The sequence below is a fragment of the Acanthaster planci genome, linkage group LG19, assembly GCF_054643075.1.
Source record: "Acanthaster planci isolate LZ-2023a linkage group LG19, COTS_SCS, whole genome shotgun sequence".
Lineage (NCBI taxonomy): Eukaryota > Metazoa > Echinodermata > Asteroidea > Valvatida > Acanthasteridae > Acanthaster > Acanthaster planci.
Genome location: NC_141795.1, coordinates 788,367 through 811,202, shown reverse-complemented (window position 1 = coordinate 811,202; position 22,836 = coordinate 788,367). Strand labels below are relative to the sequence as shown.

The following is a 22,836-nucleotide window of genomic DNA, read 5'->3' as shown; positions in this document are numbered from 1 at the left end:
GTGGCTTCCTCGCCCTTTTAATGTTTATTTTTCCGGCCGGTCAGGTTTTGCTGACAATAGAAAAGATTTCCACAACGGTTTCGGATCTGATTCGGGAAGGTACTATTGTGCTTGTTAAATTCGTGTAGTAACAATGCAAGACATTCTCATAAATGAAACCAGAAAGTGACATTTAAGCTCGTACCGTGCATTGCCCGAGGCCTATTTTATGTCCTCTGTGCGTTTTCTACATGTACATGGCATGCATGCATGTTTTCCTTCCTCCATGGACGTACATGTACATAGTTTACGATTATAAAAACCGGTCTCGGTCTTCTCCGTCACGGTCCTTGCTCTTGCACACTCAATGTCTCTATGAAATGAAGAGGTAATCCGTCGTATTTTTGCATTGGATGCGGAAAATGTAAATTGTAACATCTATGTGTTGATGATTTCAGTCGAGATATGAAATTTCTACTTTTAACCCTGACTTGCGTTTTGCACGGAATATTGAATTGTCCATCTCTTTTGAAGTTATTTCCAAAACCCTCTCTGATTGCCTGTTAATTGTGTGTGAATTTGATTTGGGAATTACATGTAATGGAAAAACCTTTCGAGACTGTGTTCATGCACCGAGGAGGAATAAGTCCTCTGTGGTTCATGTTGTGTTGTTTTCTGGTTTATAGATGAACGGCACTGTCAAAGATCGTCCATTAGACTCAGCATACATCGATCCCTACTACCTCAAGAATGACTCCAGTGGGTTTAAAAGGTTCCACTTCTCTGAGGTGCCTCATTATCTGCAAGGAAATCCATTTATTCATCGTGGATACTTCTCCCAGTTGTCCTATAAAAAATGTATCCAAAGGTATGTCTGTTTGTCCAATAAACTATCTGTACAATTGTGATTGAGTAAAGGTAGGGGATATTGGACTACTTTGCAGTCCTGAGATGCTTTTGCTGTTGTACGGACATGACAGGTGAACATGCGTGGTGAGTGTTTTTGGATAGTCAGAAATTTCACTGCGGAAAATCTGTATCTGGTTCTGTTCCCTCACTGAATTTTTATTAAATGAGACGGAATTCAAACCTAGTGCGATTTTTGGACACTTCTCTCATTAAAAAACTCCCTCCGAGCCTCAAATAACACAAAGAAAATGACATCTCCTACAGTGAACTGTATGAACCGATTTAAAAGCACTAGTATCCATCAAGACAAGACAAAATAATGAAACTGATTATCTTGTGACTTTTTTTTTGGGGGGGGAGTAATTCTAATCTCCCAAACTCCTGGAATATGTTTTAAACCTGCATCTACGTGTACATGTCTTGGGCTGTGCACCTTAACCACTTGGCCATGTGCTCACCCAGCAACGAAGGGTGAATTTAACAATTGAAATGTGTAGGTTTCATATTCAAAACACAAAGTGCAACTGGGCACCAGAAAAATAAACTCTTCATCAAGCACATGGTTAACAAATTTGTTTCGTGTGGACTCCAACCCACAATTTTTGACTAACATCAGTGCCCAAGAAGGCTTGAAAGAGTTGTGACTCTAAAACTGCACACTGCTGCCCTCAGAAAGTCAAGAGATATATTTTATGTGGATACAATTGTCGTTAGTTTTCAGCTTCACGTGTTTGTCTTTTGTTCTGTTATTTTCTACCTAGCACCTTTCTGTGGTCCAACGAGACCGTGAATGTGTGGAGTCACCTTATCGGATTCCTGATTTTCTTGGCTCTGATGATATACGATAACCTCGTTACCATCCCAAAGTTGAATGGAGTGTTGAATGACCACCTGATATACACTCTCTACCTGACGTGTTTCCAGGTAAGTCTAGAAGACTGACATAAAAACAAGGATTAGACATTTTGGGCAACGCTTTTGCAAACTGCTTACTCACCGAAATGGCCTGTTTAAAGTTAGGAGGTGTGGCAGTTTGATCCGAGCAGAATCCAGGATCGAAGGTCAAACCCACTAAGCTAATTTGGGAGAAGGTGAAGTCCGGGTTTGGCCCCTTCTGCAGTGGCAATACAATAGTGTGTTCAGAGATTCTTTTATTCTAAGCATGAATAAATAAAGTTGTTCTAAATCTTGAAAATAACAGTATTAAATACAGTGGCAGATTCTGATCTTCACAAACTTGTAGTTTGACTCGAGCCACTTCGGTGTTTGAACAGCGCATGCCCAGTCCGAGGCTATTTGGGAACAGCGACACGCATGCATGTGATAGTCTGGCCTATCGATGTAGCCACACACTGACCCGTTCACGTGCTTTGTTCCCGAAAGATCTTGGGTTTTTGAACTTATATCTGGCTGCTTGAGTGTAGAAAAAAGTATTTTCAGTCGAAGACAGGTGCCAAAATCATGCCTAGTGAGTTGCACTAATGCTGTGAAATTTGCCATTGTCAAAACACACTGTGTTGCTGAAGTAGACTCCTTTGGCTGCGACTGTCATGCTGTCTTCCCCAGCGTTTTTTGGTCTCTCTAGGTTTGTATGCTGTGCTCAGCCGGATTCCACCTGTTCCGTGTTCACTCCGAGGAGGTGTCCAAGCGTTGGCTCAGTCTGGACTTGGCTGGCATCTCCGTTGGCATGCTGGGATGTTACCTCCCTTCTGTCTACTATGGGTTCTTGTGCTTTCCGGTAAGAGCAAGAGTTTTGGATACACCTGTCGTAAGTGGTCACTGTTGATAATGGATGGGTGTCGGGGGTGACGTCGGTGTGCTGGGGCGGGGCATGTACCTTGCTCAAAGAGTGACGTTACTTTCCCTTATGAATGGGAATAAATATGTGCTTGGTCAGTGTTAAACTAACGTTTAAGATTGGTTTAGGTGACTGAACGCTGATGATACCCTAACCTGCAGCTCGGGCATTAGTCCCATCCATTCTCCAGAGCTGGTCTTAAATGCATGTGTAAGACAGGCCAAGCAAATATTTATTCCCTTATTATGATCAGCGTAAGTTGATGTCACTCTTAACATATTACAGCTCTTGTGATCTTTATAAATGAAAGCAGCTGATAATGTTTGAGCGCTTTGGCATCTAGTTTCACCCTTGGGTGAGCCTTTAGTGTGGACTTGTAACCTGTCCAAACCTACCGTATCTGACCCACAGGCCTATGCACTAATGATACCACACTTTGTTAACATGTGCACTTGCCTATGGAGCCATTGGGAGCCCATGAGCCGCAGAACTCCATAGGAAAGCACGCACTGTTTAGTTAAGCGACTTGGACCCTTTATACAATGTGTTTTTCCTGTCCTAGTTCTGGAAGAACATCCACATGGTGATCGTGATGCTCCTCCTGATCATGACGTTGATCGTACAGCTGCATCGTCGATTCCTGACGTCCGCGTGGGCCACCAGACGGCTCCTACTGTTCGTCGTGTCTGTCGCCTACGGCGTCGGGCCGAGTGTACACTGGATATTTCTCTACGGAGGCTTCAAGGAAGAAATAGTTCTGGTGGGTTACAGGCGGCATCTACATTAAGGTGGCTGCATAGTTAGTACAAAGGAGAGAAGGGAAATGAATCTGATGTCGGAAAGCAATCACCGCAAATATGGCAGAGAAATGGAATGTGTTCAGCCTTTCCAAATTTTGCATAACGGATAATGAATTTATTAAGATATCAACCAAAATTGCAAAATTACCAATAACCCAACTTATCCGTTATCCGGTGTTGAACCACGATAACCAACAGTATCTTAAGCTATTCTAAACACGGAGATGTGGGGAATCAAATTCTGCATGATTGTAAACTTCTAGCATTTCGACCAACTTTTTCCTGTTTCTGTATTTGGATTCAAGCCAGATTTTCAGCTGCTGCAATTAAATCCGTCTGTCCACAGTTTCGTAACTGTGCTTCATTTCTTTTGTCTTTCAGGTTTTTATTCCTAAACTGGTCCTGATGTACTCCTTAGCAATCCTAGCCCTGTTTTTTTATGCCAGCCAATTTCCAGAACGTTGCTTCCCAGGTACGATACATACATCTCTGTACCTTTTCAGTTTTCATCAACCCTCCTTCTGTTTTAACCGTCAAAAACAGTCAAAAATGCCTTCCACTTGATTTCCCCCATACACGGACACATATGGGAAATTTGACTGATTTTGACTGATATGTATCTTAGCATACGAGGGTTAAGTGGTTGCATGTACTTTTTGCTACTTTCACAGTCTTCCTAATCACGACCTGCCTTTGCAGCAGAAATGTTGTATCTCGCGGCACAACAGTATATTAGCATGAACGCTGGCCAGCGTTTACCCGTTTGGGACAAATTTTCCATGAATCAGGGAATTGACAGGACTGTTACAGTATGCAACCAAGCACTTGCCGTAACGAATTCATTTCTTTAATGCTTGAATAGGGTAAACACTTGTTAAGAGCTTATAGAGACTAGTATCTTTCAGCCTTCCTTTTCATTCGAGACCAGTTCTTTCAAGGACCAGGTTCTTTCAAGGATACCTGTTAAAAAAATTCGAGCCTGGTTCCTTTTTGTGGTCCGGCATTTATATGCTCTGCCCTTGAATTCCCTCAAATTTGTGTTTTTTTTTAATTTGCTACAGGTAAAGTAGACTACATCGGCTCCAGTCATCAATGGTGGCATATCATCATTGTCACTGTGTTTCTCTGGTGGCATAAAGTTGGAATAGATCTAGCCGAATACAGGACAAACTATCCGTGTCCCAGCGATAACAGGGATCCGTCTTCTTCATAGCCTAAACCCTGTGATATCCCCAGTTGATAGTAACTCCTCCCCCAATTTCCCTGCCACTGCATCCCTACCGTTTCCCAAGTTGGAACAAAATCAGTGAAACACTAAGAAGTCGTTCATTTTGTTTTGAAAATGGCCTTGATTGTACATTCGCACAGTTCCTTCTCTCATTCCTATTTGACTTACGGATATAACCCTTGGGTGCTGCAGAGCAAACTGTGTTTCACGGTATCCAAGTCTAAGGGTAGCCCGAGTGTCGCCCTTTCTGCTCTGCCATGTGCTCCATGCAAGCGAGCATCTGTTACATAGATTCAGTCCAAGCTACGTATCCCAAAGCTACTTCCCGACCCCTATGACAACGTACGCATACATCGCCACCCCAACTTCAGTTGTAATTGCAATTTTAATTAGTCAGATATGCATTTTATGGTAATTTACCACGCACTAAGTAACTGTTCATTTTGAAACATCTTGCCAAAGAGTTTTGTTGCCTCATTTGTTTCTCGGAGTAAATTAGGATTTACAACATTTTTGTGAGATTACTTCCTGCGGCACATGACATTAAAAAACTACTCCGTTGTACACACCATTTGAGTGCCCATATAAATGACTGACAATGACTTTAAGGCCTACCCTCATCATAAGGCCAAATGCACAGTGCTAATATCTATTGGAAGCAATATTTTCTTGCCAAAGATTTTGCACCTTTATTTAAGTTTAAGATTGAACTGTCAGGTTTGTTAACAAGTGCTGGATTTTTTTTAAACCTGTATAAAGATGTTGCTTACATTTGTCCCTGAGTAGCAATTTGGTCAAAAAATTAACCATCAGGACAAGTATCGATGTCGCTATTTTAAACAGAATGCTGTATACTGACTTCTCATCAAGTTCTTATCAAGATCGGTCCAAAATGCTTTTCTGCAGCTGGCCGTGAAACCTCCACAGGGAGTTGATTCTACTTCTTTCATGGATGCATGCGATGGCAGTTGTTGAGTGTTTTGAAAACAGCCTAAGAGAGCCGCTAAAGAAAATTGGCAAATGCAAAGGTTAGCACCGTGTTGAGGTACATGTATATCGGGACAGTTTCAAACCAGGAGTTTAAATGCGAGTTGTTTGCCAAGTCATTCTTCAGAGTGATTAACTGTTCGAAATTTGAAGAAAAATCTATGAGAATCCTCTAGCTAAACCCAAATTATGATTTTGATACCATGGAATACCGGTATATTATTTTATTGACTTCAGTAATGAATGTCAGTCCTGTGGAATTTGTAAGCTCACTGTTCTGTTTGATTTTTATTTTATTTTTAATGCATATCGATGCATGTAAATATTATCGTCAGTTTAAAATGTTTAAAATTGCTGTGATTGTAAGCAAATATTTGAACGAATGCACATCATGCAGATGTTCCAATAAAGAATGTCTTATACATATATAGAAAGATTGTTGTTTTGCCAGAAAGTTCCAGCATTTCAGTCTGTAGAATATGTGACAGTTGGGATGACGGTATGTTGAATTTTTCTGTGGATTTTCATCCAGTGGTTGGTTAATAGCACCCTCAAGTTGGGTACGTTGTGGTTAATAGCACCCTCAAGTTGGGTACGTTGTAAACATGAATCACCTACACACGTAGGACTCTGCTTAACTTTGGATGGTTGATTTTCGTGCCTAGCCCATGCAATTCTGCCGAGAGTTTTAATGTGATCTTTTGTGTTTACCTGGTATAATAATATAAATCATACATAAAGTAGAAATAAAAAACACTACAAATTCTAAAGAGATTTGAGATGATTTTCCATGAATGTGGACAGGTAGACATCTTACCAGGATGGGACACCATCGGAGATGAGGCAATGTGGAGAAGCGGCTTTGGGCTTATTTGAAATGATGTTGGGGGCCAAAAAAAAAATAATTTAAAACCTAACATACGGTAGGTTTACTATACTAAAGCCTTTATTTCGTAATGTTATGTTTTCTTAGTTTTGGGACAAAATTCAGTTGACCAACCAGATAAGGAGTTGCTATCGTTACGGGCCTAGTTTATACTTTGCTTTCGTAACGCCTGGAAGAGGAGACCAAAGATCGTAGAGAGCCACGTCGCAGGCTACGGCAGGGTTACAAAAAGCAGCAAGTCTGGGAATAATTGCGAGTAAACGTTGAACTTTGTCACGTGTAGTTCAGTGGCTTCTATTTTAAGTTCACATACATTTTTGGCGTTCCAGCATGCTTGTCCGATGGTCCAACCAAGGTCCAAGCAGCATAGCGCTAGTCCACTTTGCATTTGACACTCTCCATGGAGCTATAAATTATAAAACGTATGCACTCACTCAGCACGACTGCAAGCGCCATACTTAACAGAAAATCGTTCCACCAAAAGCAGCGTTGTGTTCAAAACCTACAAAGATGCCATCCTACAAGCTGTATTACTTCGACGGTCGGGGACGAGGGGAGGCGACCAGAATGCTGTTTGCGGTCGGTGGCTGCGATTTCGAGGATGTCCGAGTTAGCCCTGAGGAATGGTCGGACATGAAACCGAGTAAGTAGCTAGCTGTCATGCATGGCGCGTTGCTGTTCTATGCTTGAATTATTCAGGGTGCTTGGGGCTAGCACTCAGCAGCACTCTGTTCTAGTCCAGCCTTGTTCACCATTTGACCTCCCGTTGTTCCAATCAATAACTTTTATGCCCAAAATCCAAGGGTAGTTAACACTTTGAGTGATGTACAAAGTCTTTATGATATGCACTGATGTTATGTAAACGGTTTCTGACCGGCGGGCGTGAACGTGTACATGTATGTAATACATGTACTTGAACCTTGTACATGTATTGTACATGTACATGTACGTACGTGCATGAGGCAGACGGCGGAGATGAAGGCGACCCAGCGAGAGCCCCCAGCACTAAGCTACGGAAGCGTATAAGGGCCATTTGCCATTTTTTTCGAGTTACTTTTTTTCAAGATAGTAAGCGCCACGGCGAGTTAAATCGTTGAATGTGTATCTCGTTGCACGAGTTACACGATCTTACCGCGGCGTGAAATTGAAATCCCACCGCAGTAAATATTTCAGCAGTTTCATAAATCCTATCTATATCGTGTCGTTGTTCTCAGATGTATAATCAGGGTGGAATTCAGTGAAATTGGGTTTCAGATTGCTTTAAAACCAAACTTGATTCAACAAAGATTGATTTCCAACACAAAAGAAAACCAACCAAAGAAATCTCATTGTTGGGTATGAATTTCCATATTCGGAAATGGTGTGGCCTACTTGAATAGACTGCCTGTTGAAAGGATTACGGTGCCTTTTCATTTATACTTAAAATAGTCATACATGTATTTGCATAAGCGTCACGAGGGGGACACTGAAAATAACGAAGAAAAAGAAACCAGCCAAAGAAATGACAATAGAATGAAATTATTTGCTTGAGAAAAAAAAAGAAAGAAAATCGACCCCCTCCGGCGGTTAAATGTTATTGTTTTTACTATAGACGGTTTGCCCCCCTCCGCTGAAAAAGAATTCTGGCGACGCTCATATCATGCATATTTTTAGCCAATGTGTGTTGCCATTTTAGACATATCCTTGATTGCTATGATTTAGGAGATTTCAAGAGGCAAAAAGAAAAATGAAGTGAAGGTGAAAGGGAGTCTAGCACACACTTTTCATCTACTAAATTGAAATTCCCAAGTTCTTGGACCTCACATTCATGCGTTCACTCGTCACAAACCACCCATTATGGACGGGCACTGTGAAGGGCAAATCTGGCACATATTTTTGATGAGAGCTTAGTGGACAGAGCTTATTTGAATTTAACATTTGAACACGGGTCGACACTTCCGGCCTGGTGCATATGACACCCGTGAACTTACACTTAAGTTGAGGATTACGGCACTAAGTAACCTATTGCCTGGAGCATCCAAAGCTGTGAGGTATTTCATGCGTTGCGTTTGTAAAAGTACTGTTTTTGATCTCCATTATACTATAAATTAATGAATTTCGACTGATGTCACTTCAAGGTCGCTTGCTTCTGTTTGGCACTTGGAAAATGTAGGAAGGAATAAAACCACTGTACCCCTCATCTCAATGTGGAAATTCACATTAAAAAATAAGATTTCTTTTGCTTTCTTGTATATTGGAAAACAAGCTTCGTTGACATGTAACCAAATCTCACAGCGTTTCAGGCTTATTGAAAAACAATGCGGGCTGAATCTAGGACTTATAAAACTATTGAAACATTCCCTGCGACGGGATATCAATTTGACGCTCCTGTAAGATCGTATAACTCGCCACGGCGAGATAGACATTCAACGATTTCACTCGCCGCGGCGAGATGGCGAGGCGCCGGGCCCTGTGCTCAGGGGGGGGGGAGTGATGCCACCGTCTGGACGTCGGCAAGGCTGTGACTGCCTAGGTTTTACGGCTAGTTGAGATTTAAACATTTGGGTGGGCCTTTGAAAGTTTGGAATCAAAATGGTGCTATGTTTTCAAAATCCTAAATGTGTATGTGAAAATAATCACAGGGCAGCACCGTGGATGAATAGAGATTAATATCATTTTTATTCTCTTTACTGCAGAAACTCCTCTTGGCCAGATTCCTGTTCTCGAAGTTGACGGGAAGCAGTTGCCTCAAAGTGGAGCGATCGAACGTTATCTCGCCGGGGAATTCGGTAAATACCTTTTCAGGTGATCGTTGTTGACTCGTTTCATTGTTTGAATGAACTCTATCAGATGAGTGCTGGACAAACTTTCGTCGTGCATGCGTCTTTGAAAAGAAGTTGACATTCCCAGTCCCCTCTAAGGCCGGTGGGAACGAGAAAAGTTGGCAAATAACGTGCGTACTAAAAAAGTACACATCGATGGTTCTCAGGTGACATTCGAACCTATAGGCCGCAAAGGTGGAAAAAGAGAGAGACGTACCACCGTGGAAACTCGATACTCCAGGGTTATTTTTGTGTAGGAGGAGGTAACGAAAGGAATATCAAAATATCACTGGAACTCCAAGCAGTATGATTTCGGCTTACTCCTTGTTTTTCGTAGGTCTGCTCGGCTCCAATAGTTGGGAAGCTGCGCAGATAGACGCAGTGTATCACACGGTGATCGAATTAATGGGAACACTCCTTCAAATTGAGTTTTACGAAAAAGACGAAGAGAAAAAGGTAATAAAAAACACTTACGAACTTTCACTTGATTGTTCCTTCCGTGTTTATTAGGAATTTGGAAAAGAGAAAAATCATCTTCCAGACTGCCATGGTTAGTTTAAACTCACTATAAATATTATAGTTTGACAGAAGAGTCATCGTAAACTTTTAGTCAAGATTTTTTTTTCATTACTATTCCATCAAAAAAATCACACTCGCAACGAACAAAATTCCTATTTTCCAAACTTCCCATGCGATATTGGAAAGCTCTGCAGGCTTGTAAAATCGATTAGTGTATGACGTGCTTGTTTTCAGAAAGCTGGACTGGCAAAGTATTACAACGGAGAGGCGCCGAGGAGAATGGCAGGCCTTACCAAATTGTTTGAGATGTACGGAGGAGGGGATGCAGGCTTCTTTGTTGGAGACAAGGTAAGATACAAAAAAATAAACAGTTAAGTTGTCAAAAAGGCGGTGAAGGACATTTATTTTGTGCATGCAACAAAGACCATAGAGCTGGGAAGCTAAGTTTGTGCGAGTGCTTCCAATCGTACAAGTGCAACTACATTTGAATTTCCTTTTGGAATTAGCCAGTTTGTTATTTCAACAGCGTACGCTCAAACTGAAGTGCGTCAGAGGTTATTCGAGAACAGCAACACGCGTGCGCAATAGTCTGTTCTGTCAGGGCATCGATACGCCGACTCATGCGCGCGGTTTGTTCCCAAAAGACCTTAGCTATTTTCCAATAGTCAACTTCGGCTCCGTCTCAGGGTTCAACTGTTTTGTACTAGCTGACTTTGAATCTTTAAGCGCAGTAATCAGTGTAATAGTGCCACAGAACATCAAACAAGATGCAAGAAAGCCAAAAACAATAATTTAAACGCTTCAGGCCCAGGAGATTAGTTTTGGGAACGAAGCCTGAGGAGGAGACGAAGTTGAGTATTGGAAAACGGCCCTTGCCTTGATGAAATACTGGACTGACTCATCCGCCTTGAGCAGAAGCACCCCCTCGTACGTTGAAAAGAGCCATGTTAGTCAGGAGTGTTCATTATGCTGGTAGGGACGCCACTGTAACGCGTGCATTTCAGAAATAGTCGTTTGTGAACTAGCTTCAACCAAAGGAGCTTCCGTCACTAGGAAAATTGCACCCTCTCTTGGTCCAGCTCGAAGCTCATTAATCGTCAAACCGGGTTGCTCCGTGCCACATAAGGAAGTAAATTTGGAAAGCAACAAGCTACCAGTAGGCAGTGGCAGACCCAGCTTACCAACCAGCAAACAAACTGAAACTATAAACTGAGCAACCTAATCAGTCATCATTTCTTCTTTCATCTTACACAGATTTCCCTGGCCGACATCAACTTCTTCGCGATGACTGAATACTTCGACGCAGAAGAACTGAAGAAGTATCCGAAAATGGAGGCGCTGCGCAGTCGCGTGGCAGCCAATTCGCGATTGGCTGCCTTTATGAAGAACCGCTCCACACCGCAATTCTGAAACGCTGTGTCCAAAACAGTCGAGATTTTTGTTTTCAAACTACGTTATCAGCTGACATTCTTTATGTAACCGACTCTATGTGACGCTGAAAAAAAATTGTCACATTAAATAATCGTACACAGTCTGACCCATGTAATTGCTAGCTATTTTCTAAACAGTTCAATGGTATTTCATGCTGAAACTAACCGAAATGTTCTAACTTCAGAGCTATAGTCGTTGCAAACAGCGGTTTTTGAAGTGGGTAGTTTCCCTGCCTCATTACTAAAATGTTGTTTTTCACTCAGATGGGTGATGTTGTTTGAAATTTAACTAGAAAAGAGCCGTTGGAGCGAAATCCACGCCGACATTTCTCTCCGGTATCGTCACAGTGTCACGCATTGAACCTTCAGGAAACTTTTTTTTTTGGTTATGACTTTCAGTCATTTTGACACCAATCAGATATACCATTCTCGCACAGCGCTCATTTTCCCGGGGCAGGTCTGCCAAAGATATAGGCAACTTTATTTCCACTGACGTGCTCGATGCAGGCAAGCTGACATGCGTATAGCCTTAAAGTTAATGTCCGTAGCAATGAACTCATAATGGCAAATTGAGCTGAAACTTCATGTTTGTCCTGAAATTGAGGCGAGGGTTTTTTTTTTATTAATGCTTGGATCCGCCGACCTTCTGGATTCAGAACTGAAAAAAAAATGAAGATTTTTGGGAGAATTCTCGGATCCGCCGACCAACAATTTACCGATATAACTGTGATTTATGTATTGTTTTGTTCCGATATATTTCAATTTTGTAGAGTGTGGGACAGCTGAGTTCTTGTGGAGCGGGATCCGCCCCAGATACTGAGATAGTTCGAAATAACCCGGCTCTATTGGGAGTGACGTCGAATTAATAAATCAGAAACCTTCAGGGACAGTGTCCAATAATGCTGCTTTGTACGTTTTATGTTTTAGATTTCACAAAAATGGAAATTAACCTCGAAATACGTATTAACAATGTTTTGTGTATGACTTAACACTCGTCTACATCAAATTACACGATTTATTAAAAGCAGGGTAAATTGGAGGCTATAATGGGAATGCATTTTATCCGCAGCTGACTGATCCGATGTTTAAAAGGGGATCTTAAACCCCTAAGCTGAAACTATGTATAGAAATCTTGCTGTTGTGCCTTTGAAGTTTCTCTGAATACAAAATTGTGACTCTGGCTGTTTTAAGGGCATAGTCGCGTATCTGGCCGCAAATCCTTTTCCGGATTGTGTAGTGAGGGACACATAGCAGCTTTTCGCACAGATCCGTCTGGAAAGAAGATCAACAGATGCCATGAGTTGGCACATTTTAATAAAAAGCCGCTGGACTGAGCCCTTGACCTCTTCTAAACAGGGAACATCAATAGGTAAACGCGCGATTACAAGTGTCCGTTATTTTGCAAATTTGTTGACCGAAATGAGCTGGTTATAGCAGAACGAGGAAAAGCTTATCTCTGCAGTCGAGTCATCGGTACTGAGCGAATAAGTCAGCTGCGGCTTCGCTACACACGTCTACGATTCCAACATGCCTTCCTACAAAGTCGTGTACTTCGATGGCCGCGGGAGGGCAGAGCCGGCCCGCATGATGCTTCGTTACGCGGGCCAGAAGTTCGAAGACGTCCGCTACAGCCCTGAAGAGTGGGCCAAGCACAAGCCGAGTAAGTTAGGCACTTTTTTACCAGTTGAGAAGGTAGTTTATGGCGCGGAGACCCCACCCAAATGAACGCTCTTCTCTATGTCATCACAGTAATCAGTCAACTATAGACCTACGAGCATGGGCGTATCCTAGGGGATGGGGATATATCTCCCAACACACTTTTTGACCAGGGGACGGGCTACTGACTTTAACCCCACCCCTATGCACACACTAGACTTGAAGTCAAGTCGTAAGTCGGTCGTGTTTGTCGTCCAGAACACTGACGCAACTAGGATTTTACTGGTGGGGAGGGGCTGCAAAGGGGCACCAGCATCTTATGGAGGGGGCACCAGCTTTCAGTGGTGTGTGTTTAGGGGGCAAACTCTTGTGCGCCTTGTTCAATGTCCAATCATCCTGCTTTGTTTATCAGTGGGGTACGACGGGGGGGGGGCACCGGGAATTTGTTTGCATTAGCAAGAAAACAACACCACGAAATAAAAGCAAGGATGCCAGGACCATGAGTGTGGCTTTTCATATTTTTTCTCCCCAAACATCATTTTAAATGAGCCCCAAGCTGCATTCGCTTTTGAATTCCCCCGACACTAAAAGCTGAATACACCGCTTGACATACATTGTTTACATGATTGCAATATTGGTGCACTTAAAAGCATTTTTTTAATTTTCAAAATTTTTTGCCTTTCGTTTTTGTATCAGAGAGGGAAGGGGATCCACCCCCCTGTATCCGCGCCTGACATCAGTGCGTGAATCCACGTTGTGAAAACCCACATAATAACTCTGTGACACTGTGTCAATACAGCCCCATGAACCTCGGGCTAGACTTCATACAAGTCCGCCTTGATTGGAGCTAAACAAATGCCAACATCTTCAAAAAGGACAGCAAGGCCTAATAGAAGAAAATGACCATAACATTTTTTTAGTAAAGTAATTAAAACAGGTATTATTTCATTTGGCTGAAATTTGCTGAATCCGTTGTGCAAATTAAGTAATTTCACCACAGGTAAGAATATGCAGGAATCTCAGTCTTAATTGAGATAAGATAAAACAAATGAAATGCAACACTAATAAAGTCTAGCTCACAAATTTTAGTCCAGTGTTTGTGTTCGGTCCTTGAACTTGCCATAACGTCACGCGCTGAGTCCTCGGCAGTGTCCACGGCAACGTAGGATTTGCGTTGTACATTGATTTTTGTTGTTGGAAAGGAATTCTATATCCGTCGCATACGGCATTCAATAATGATTGACCTGTTTCATTCTGCATTGCAATCTAATCTTTCAAATCGCTAATTTGTGTTTTCTCATTGTGCGTCGTCATATTATTATTTGAAACAACGTAAAAACTACATTCCCTTGAGCTTGTGGGAATTTCTTCAAATTTATTGATACAAGTCTTTCTTATTCTCTATGTGCAAACTCACTATTGTTTTCAGTTTGCACCATAGAGTTATATACAAAACTTAGATATAGCTCTATGGTTTGCACAGGTCTATAGAGTTTCACAAACAAAGCTTTTGTCAAAACCGAAAAGCACAAATCATGCTATATAGTCTTTCACTTCTCTGGTGAATTTTGAAATAAACGAGCCCCCCCCTGAAAAATCGTTGCCCCAGTCCCCCCCCAACTTGCATATCGGAAACGGTACACATGTTTAACATGATGTGATCACCATTACGTACGTGTATATGTCCAACATCCAGTCAGCCCCCCTCCGGCCCCTACTTAAGCTTGAAGTTCCCCCCCCCCCCAAATCCTGGCTACGCGGCTACATTTAAGGTGTGAAAAGGAAGACGAATTAAAAGTAAATTTTCAAATTAACAGGAACAAGGATGTCCGATAACATTTTGCTGCTACGTAGTCTAACTGAAAATGTAAAATATGGAGGTTTAACTTTTGAAGGCATTGGCTTGCCATGTAGAGAGTACGGTGGCCTGTGTGTTACAATTAATCGAGGATGGTGCAAAGATGTAGAGGAAAGGGTAATATCACCACGTTACAATAGAACATGTTGTATTGCTTCTTAATTTGAAGTTGCACGGATTAACCATCAAGAGTAGAACCGCTTTCCAAGTAATGCAACTCACTTAAGCAATGGCTAGTTTGACCACAAGACCCTTGGGAAGGAAAGCAGGGCTGGACCGGAAGGGCCGTTGAGGCAGTCCACCAACCTTATAAGGAAAAGTCAGTATTTCATTATTTGACTAGCCCTACCCTAAGTTGAAATTACCTTGTTTAAATGACTTTACATGTCTCCTTTGAACGACTTACAGTGTTATATAGTTTACACAAGATAAGTTGTTTAAACAACTTAAAATTGAATGGCACTCGTGGCTTTTGTGCTTGCAGCTTCTTGGGCTGCTTTGGGTCAGAGCTGTAGCGCCAACTTTAGTCATTGGAAAAAAGAATGGATGTCCATTATGCGTGCAGTACAGCATGCAGTATATTGTGTGCTAATTGTACATGTGCACTGCCACGCCTAATCCACCATTTTGGTTCCAGTAAGTGAGACACTCTTGTCGCACCAGTCTGGGCCTGTTTGTTTCAGATCGCGATCCGTGATTTGACGTTGATTCACTGACACCAGAACCACCTAATGGACAGCGCGAACCAGCTTAGGGATCCTTGGTCGCGATCCTGATCGCGATCCTGATCGGTGTGAAACAAACAGGCCATACTACAAACAGCTCTGCTTCGGGTAACGCCGAAGCGCCACCTTCCGTTTTACCAATCTCGTGAGATTTTCTCGGGTTCATTTTTTTTCACAATGCACGCAGAATGTCCGGGCCTTTTCGGGTAAGATATTCTGGCGAGAGGGATTGGATGTTTAGGGAGGGCTAGCTCAAAATATGTGACACTGGGTATATAAAAAAGGCCATGTTGGCTTACACATTCTTGATGTTTGAGACGTAGAGTTGAAACAACTATTTCTCAGAACGTTAGAACTGAAAAAGATTAACTACCACAGCGTCCCAACAACACCCCAAGGAGGGGAGTTACGGGCGTCAACAAATATACCCCCGCTCGTGGTGATTTAGGGGAAGTGCTACGTCTTAAAGGTGGGAAGACCTCCTAAAAGCATAAGTCATGTAGAGGACTTATTTTGCGTGTACGGTTAAGAACAAAGCCAAGTGACAATGACCACCAATGGCGACAACTACGTATAGTAACTCCTTCCTTGCCCAAACATGAATTCCCGCACCCCTCCCCTCTCCAGCACAAAATCCTGGATCCGCCCTGCCCTCCGTACCACATACATTGTATGCCTCTTACTGACTGGTCCCACATTTCAAAAATGAAACTCGTTTCTTTTTAATCAAAGGTCGACGGTTCCATCACCATAAAGCGTTGGTGGTCACACTGTCGTCGACAGAATGATATGTCAAATTATGCTTTAGGTTAAAACTCCATTTTGTCTATATAAATTTTGCAGCAGTTGCCCAAACGGCAATGAAAGAACATTTAAACTGACTGGAGTTTCTTGACCGATTTGTTACATTTCCTTTTTGCATACAACAAAGAGCAGGGAAGCCAAGTTTTTTTTTTGGGGGGGGGGTGCTTTCAACCGTACATTTGAATTTCCTGTGGGTCTGACCAGACAGGTCCGCCGAAAATGTACTGTACAGGCAACTTTGTTTCCACGGACTCGCGGACATGCACGATACACTCAGGCTGACACGCTTGTAGCCTTAAATTTCAAATGACGGCGTAACAACAAATTAAACGATAATATTGAAAATTCACGTTGGTGCTGAAACTGAGTGTTTCACATGCATCATAAGTTTTATAAAAATCAAGCATGGGACAGCTGAGTTGTGGAGGCGGGCCAGCCCCGGCCATATCATTCAAACTAACTCGGCTCTTTAGGATGACGTCTCAAATTAACGAATCAGAAACTTTCACGGAAAAAGACCAATAATGCTGCTTTGTAGGTTTTACATTTTAGATTTCTCAAAAAATAAACAGATATAAAATATGAAATCGCTATCAATGATGTGTTGTGAATTAACAACCGCCTACATCGTAATCTACATGTATGTACATGTGCACGATTGATTTCCGAATTCCTAACCAGGAAAAACGGAGGCCGTGCATTTTGTCAGCTGCTGACCGATCCAATCTTTAAGGGGGGGGGTCTTACGTGTACCGCCCTGAGCTGAAAACTATAGGAAATCTGTGGTGCCTTTGGAGGTTCATTTGACGATAAATACAACATTTTGACAAGGGCTGTTTTTAAAGTATGGTTGCACATCTGACCGCTAATGCCTTTCTGGGGTGCGTAGTACTAGAGTGAGGGGAGCATAGCAGCTTTGCGGACATCCGTCTGGAATGAAGACTAATACTAGATGAGTTGGCACATATTGAAAAGAGGCCACGGGCACTAGGCTGTGCCCTTGACCCTTTGGGTACACACTCGATTGCTATGGAAGTGTGGAGAGTGTTTGCATGTATAAAGCTGGTGATGAGAGAAAGCTGATGCGCAGTCGATGCTACGGCACTAAGTCAACGAGTCGGGTACGGCCTTGCTCCACACGTACGTACGTCTACCTTCGATTCAAACATGCCTTCCTACAAAGTTGTGTACTTCGATGCCCGCGGGAGGGCAGAACCGGCCCGCATGATGCTTCATTACGCGGGCCAGAAGTTCGAAGACGTCCGCTACAATGCCGAAGAGTGGGCTAAGCACAAGCCGAGTAAGTATAAGGATAATGTTTCGCCAGTTGAGCACGTGGATAATAGCAGCAGCACGGAAACCCGGGGCCGCCCAAATGCGAGCCTGCCTCTTTATGTCATAATGATCGAACGAGTCATACTACTTATGGGCGTAAATCCCTGGGGATGAGGGATATATATCCCTCCACCCACACTTTTGACCAGGGGGTTGAATCATTAATCCCCCTCGTAGTAAGAAAAAATTTAAGCTGCATTGTAAAGAATGTTTGGACAAACCAACAAACAAAATGTATTTATCAACACTCAAAAAAGCACAGTAAAAAGCCATAAATATGCCTTTCTTACGTAAACTTCGGCATAAAAGTGCACATCTGTATCATGAACATCGCCCCCTCTAGGAGGCCATATGGGATCAGCACCCACTCCCCAGCCCCCCCCCCCCCTTCAAATTTTCACGTCTGGTCATCTACCCCTTCGCATAGTTCCCCTTTTCAATTTTCCGGCCCAAATTTACGCCACTGCCTAATTGGAAGTTTAAACATTCCAGCTCGGAGTAAATGATGACGACAACCCGAACCTTTCAATCTCGACACCGAGGCTACGGGGACAGTTAAAAAACAAACAAAATAGTCGTGGAATTTCTGCCAGAAAAATTGGGTTAAATAAAATGTACTGTACGTGTATTGCTGTGAAACCAGCCTCGCATATTATCGAGTATCAGTCGGGTTAGTTATAATTGTCTGGACCATTTGAAGCGTGCATTGGAACGGCACTCACGCCCAGCTTGTAACAACAGAATTGGTGCCGGTGTTCCGACCTCCGACCGTCAACCATGAAGGAAACCTCACTATATAACTATACAGTTGAAGCGAGATATGGACCGAGAGACCCTCTACCTTTTGTGTTGGGTATTGTTTGACCGGAATCGCAGGAATTCTTTTCAGACGGGGGGGGGTGTTAGGTAGTACAGTCCAGATCTAGTGTCGATAGGGTTTTGACATCTGGTTGGGGTTGGCCTACGCCTCCGTCCCGTATAACGCTTACCTACTTATATCTCCACACCCAGGGACAGATCCGGGAATTTTCCCGGGGTGGGGGGCGGAGATTTATGTTTAATGTCTCATTTTTTCGGATAAGCGGAAACAATAAAGAAACATTAAATTGCATAATTTGTTAACAATGGTATTGGCACACGTTAGTTATTTTTTATAACTTTCCCCATGTTTTACTAACCTTTCTTATGTCTCGGAATAGGGGGGGGAGGTTCAACATCCGCGTCTGATATGATATCAGTGCGTGAATCACGTTATGAAAATCTGCACACTATGTCAATACAGCCTTTGGACCTCAGGCTAGACTTCATACGAGTCCGTCTTGGAACTAAACAAAAGTCAACATCTTCAAAAACGACAGCCAGGCCTAATAGAAGACATGATGTCAGGAATTTAGTAAAGTAACCAAAACAGCTAGGTATTATTTAAGTTGGCTACAATTTCCTGAATCTGTCGTGCAAATTGAGTGATTTCACTGCAGTAAGAATATACAGGAATCTCAGTCATGACAAACGAGATAAGAAAAAAAACTAATTCAACACTAATAAAGTCTAGCTCATAATGTTTACGTTTGGAACTTGAACTTTCCATAACGTCACGCAGTCCTCGATAGTTCCACGGCAACGGAGGATTTGCATCGTACATTGATTTTATGTTGTTGAAAAGCGCATGCGCGTATGCGCCATTCAATCATTTGATAATTCTTAACCTATTTCATTCTGCGTTGCAATCTTTGAAATCACTATCGGCTAATTTATTTTTTGCAACAACGCAAACCGCGTTCCCTGGAGCTGTCGGGAATTTCTTCAAGTCTTTCTACAAGTCTTTCTTATTTTTTATGCAAACGCTTCTTATTCTCTATAGGGGGGCCTATGTGCAAACTCATTTCTTCCCAGAAATACACAGATTTTATGGAAAGAGTTTCACAAACACGGCTTTTGTCAAAAGCGAAAAACACAAGTCAGCCTTTATAACCTTCCCCTTCTCTTGTCAATTTAAAAATGAACCTTCCAGATTCACAGAAAGGCAAAATATTTGATTGTTTTCTTATTTTGGAATGACAAAAGTTTCGAATTTTTGTAAATTAAAATACACGCTGCGGCTGAGTTGGAAGTTTAAAGAAAACCCCAAGCCCTCCATGATTTTATTCAGAATTCGTTGAAAATGTAGCCCTGTTTTCACTGAATTTGTCCCCCTTTAAAGAAAATACAGAAAAATTTGAACCTTAATATTTTATTGCTTCCTGGCACATCTTTGGTCAAGAACGTCGCCTTATAAGGCCCAATAAACTGCTTGAGCAATCAAAGGCAAGTAGGGTTTGCTTGAAGATTTAAAAGAAGGCACCACTCCTGTTGTATTAATGAATGTGTCTTAATGTTTTGTTTATTCCTGCCACAGCGACTCCATTTCAGCAGCTACCGTACTTGGAGGTCGACGGGAAGATTATCCCTCAGAGTAGTGCCATGCAAGGCTTCTTGGCCAGGGAGCTCGGTGCGTTTGATTGCTTTTCAGGTGTATTACGGTACAATAATGATCTTGTAGTTATAAAGTCTCTAGCAGCTATGAACTCGTGTTTGGGACAACTTCAACAGTGTGTTTTTTATGCGGTAAAAATCCAAATGGGCAGTCCGTAGTGGTGTAAGACCAAACAGGTTCACATAATTTACGTTCTTGGGAAAACATAGTTTTGTCAAAAGAAGTAATTGTAGGAAGTGTCAAGCGGCTTGGGCACAGTGGTGATATAACTTAAGCACTGGTGTTTTTGATACAGTCGATGTGAGCCGCTAATTCTCTCCCAAAAACTGAATTGATTGTGATAAGTTATTGAGGCACGTATTGTTAACATGTCTCTTCCTTTTTGTAGGTTTGAACGGGACCAACAACGAGGAGACGACCAAAATTGACTTGGTTGGTGCCGTGGTCGCTGACATCGTTGATCCGCTGACTAAGATCCTCTTCTTCGAGAAAGACGAAGCCAAGAAGGTGTGCAAGTATTTCCAGTGTTTCTGTTCTAACAGATGATTTTCATAAAACTGTACATCAATTTGTGAAGGAGATATCCATGACGGGATAAACCTGCTGGGCTATGATATATTTTGAAGAAGTCTTATTCAACTCGTGACTCCATACTCCACCATGATATGAAGGTACCAGCGAGCTTGGTCATTAATTGGAGAGACGAAATGTGAAAACATGACAACTGTTCAGGAGGCAGTGTACGTTTGGGACCTACCGGGATTTAAGCAAGGCTAAATGAAAATGGACGGTGCAACTTTGCCACTACACTCTAAAAACTTCCGGGTCAGATTGACCTATTGGGTCCCATTCAGCGAGTTTTTAGAGTGTACAGGTCCTTGCCGTCATTATGGATGATGCTGAGCATTCACGACAAGAAGCAGCTTGGTTCAGTCTGGACCACCATAGGCTACTTCAAAGTGACGGGATGATTTTGCAATGGGAAGCGCCAACCGCGCAGCAGCTATGGGAACAGAAAGTCGTTAAACGTATTTTCATGTAGAAAACACAGAAAGATCTTTTTAGTAAATTTCTCAAAACCATCTCGAAGGGAACATGAATACGGTCGATACATAACATGCATGTAGGAGAGTTATCTTTGTGACACACCTATTATCTAGTTCTCCTGATTTGTCTTCCTCGGTGTATAGAAGGAACTATCGGCCACTTACTACGGCGAGACAGCTCCTCGATTTCTGAAGGGGTTGGAGGAGATCTTGAAAACAAACAACGGCGGTGACGGCTTCTTCGTCGGCTCTAAGGTAACTTCGCTAATACCCAACGAAATATCGAGGCACCGTCAGCATAGCTGATTTTCCCCACAACCCTATTTGGAAGGAAATGCATGAAGCACAAAACACTGCGGGCGACAGGTTGCAATGATCGATGCTAGCAAATACTGTGTAATCAAAATATCTAGCGGTTGGTAAAAAACGAGCAACCCAGAGCAGAACTTCGAGCAAAGAACATAGTTCTTAAGTGCTTGCCCCCCAAAAAATCCTCTCCAACGAAAATTACCTGTAAATCCTATCAAACCTCCAGGAGGGAAAAAAACATCATCCTAAAGCAGTACCAACGCAATGACCGTGATGGAAAACGATTTCATCAATACACAGCCTTCTTCTCTGGGATCGTCATGTTTTCTCATGTCCCGTTGCATGCCACGGAGAGGGTTTGTGCAAGTTCCTTGGAAATATAGAAAATACTATGCAAAGGAGCCAACAAAGCCCCTTGCCGCCATTCAAGCCGCTTAAATCTTTTTTTATTATCGCAGTTTTGATTAATGGTTTTTCAGATCTCCCGGGCTGACATCATCTTCTACGTGGGCATGGAAGCTTTCCGTAACGACGACGTCTTGAAACAGTACCCGAAGCTTTACAGCCTGAAGGAACGTATTGCCCAAGACCCCAAGATCGCTGCTTACTTGAAAGATCGCCCCCAAACACAATTCTAAGCAGATAGATCCACTTTTCTTGACTGACAGAATAAAAACAGAATCAAACACAGAGTAGAGTCCATTTGATAGAGAGGGCTTTGTTGCCCTCACATTTGGAACCGAAACATTTATGTTTAAAACGTGGTTTGATACGGCTCCACATTTTGCACATATTTGGCACTTTTCCCTGATTGATCAAAAAACACGTTAAAACACAAAACCAACCACTTGTTGGCTGATTGATTGATACAAGCATACAATATTGATACAATGATTGGCTTTGATTAATCGAAGACGGTGCAAGATGTGGAGGAAAGGGTAGTGAAATATGGTTTTGTTGGACTTTGAATGACATGCACGGTCCTTTTTGAATTTTCACAGAAGAGTATGTATATTTCTGTTTTGATAGAGTTCTGTCTATTTCTCCTTTCTAGCGCTTAAGACCTTCCCCAAAAATGTTTTAGGTAGTAATGGACACCTCATTTAAGACTCGACCGGTTTCCCAGTATGTAAATGCCTGTCGTGACTCTAACAATGACGAGTGGTGTACAAATATGGATGCGTTCATACGCCTCTTTCCGAAAAGCCCATCAGGGTTTCGCAGCACAAAACATTCTAAGAAATCCTTTCCAAAGTTACCCCTTACAATAAAAGCTTATCGGGTTGAGAAGAT

At 42.3% G+C, this 22,836-nt stretch overlaps 3 protein-coding genes across 5 annotated transcripts; all 3 read left to right on the top strand.

Moving 5' to 3' along the window:
• LOC110976640 (progestin and adipoQ receptor family member 3-like) lies at positions 1-6,135 on the top strand. Of its 2 annotated transcripts, none has more exons than XM_022230140.2 (7): positions 1-99; positions 666-847; positions 1,650-1,812; positions 2,474-2,626; positions 3,249-3,446; positions 3,868-3,958; positions 4,548-6,135. In XM_022230140.2, exons 2-7 carry the CDS (start codon positions 666-668, stop codon positions 4,697-4,699), a joined length of 939 nt encoding a protein of 312 aa, XP_022085832.2. In that variant the 5' UTR covers positions 1-99; the 3' UTR covers positions 4,700-6,135. The 2 variants fall into 2 exon arrangements, with proteins under 2 accessions (XP_022085832.2, XP_022085915.2); XM_022230223.2 differs by lacking the exon at positions 1-99 and adding an exon at positions 151-367.
• A 700-nt stretch (positions 6,136-6,835) lies between these two features.
• Positions 6,836-12,237, top strand: LOC110976867 (S-crystallin SL11-like). Its single transcript, XM_022230564.2, has 5 exons — positions 6,836-7,230; positions 9,263-9,355; positions 9,726-9,844; positions 10,142-10,255; positions 11,162-12,237. The coding sequence occupies exons 1-5, from the start codon at positions 7,098-7,100 to the stop codon at positions 11,315-11,317; spliced, it is 615 nt and encodes a 204-aa protein (XP_022086256.1). The 5' UTR covers positions 6,836-7,097; the 3' UTR covers positions 11,318-12,237.
• Positions 12,238-12,789: 552 nt separating this feature from the next.
• LOC110976750 (S-crystallin SL11-like) lies at positions 12,790-22,833 on the top strand. 2 transcript variants are annotated; one of them, XM_022230432.2, is made up of 5 exons: positions 12,790-12,997; positions 20,111-20,203; positions 20,577-20,695; positions 21,379-21,489; positions 22,023-22,833. In XM_022230432.2, exons 1-5 carry the CDS (start codon positions 12,865-12,867, stop codon positions 22,179-22,181), a joined length of 615 nt encoding a protein of 204 aa, XP_022086124.2. In that variant the 5' UTR covers positions 12,790-12,864; the 3' UTR covers positions 22,182-22,833. The 2 variants fall into 2 exon arrangements, with proteins under 2 accessions (XP_022086124.2, XP_022086043.2); XM_022230351.2 differs by lacking the exon at positions 12,790-12,997 and adding an exon at positions 17,430-17,680.
• Positions 22,834-22,836: the final 3 nt, after the last annotated feature.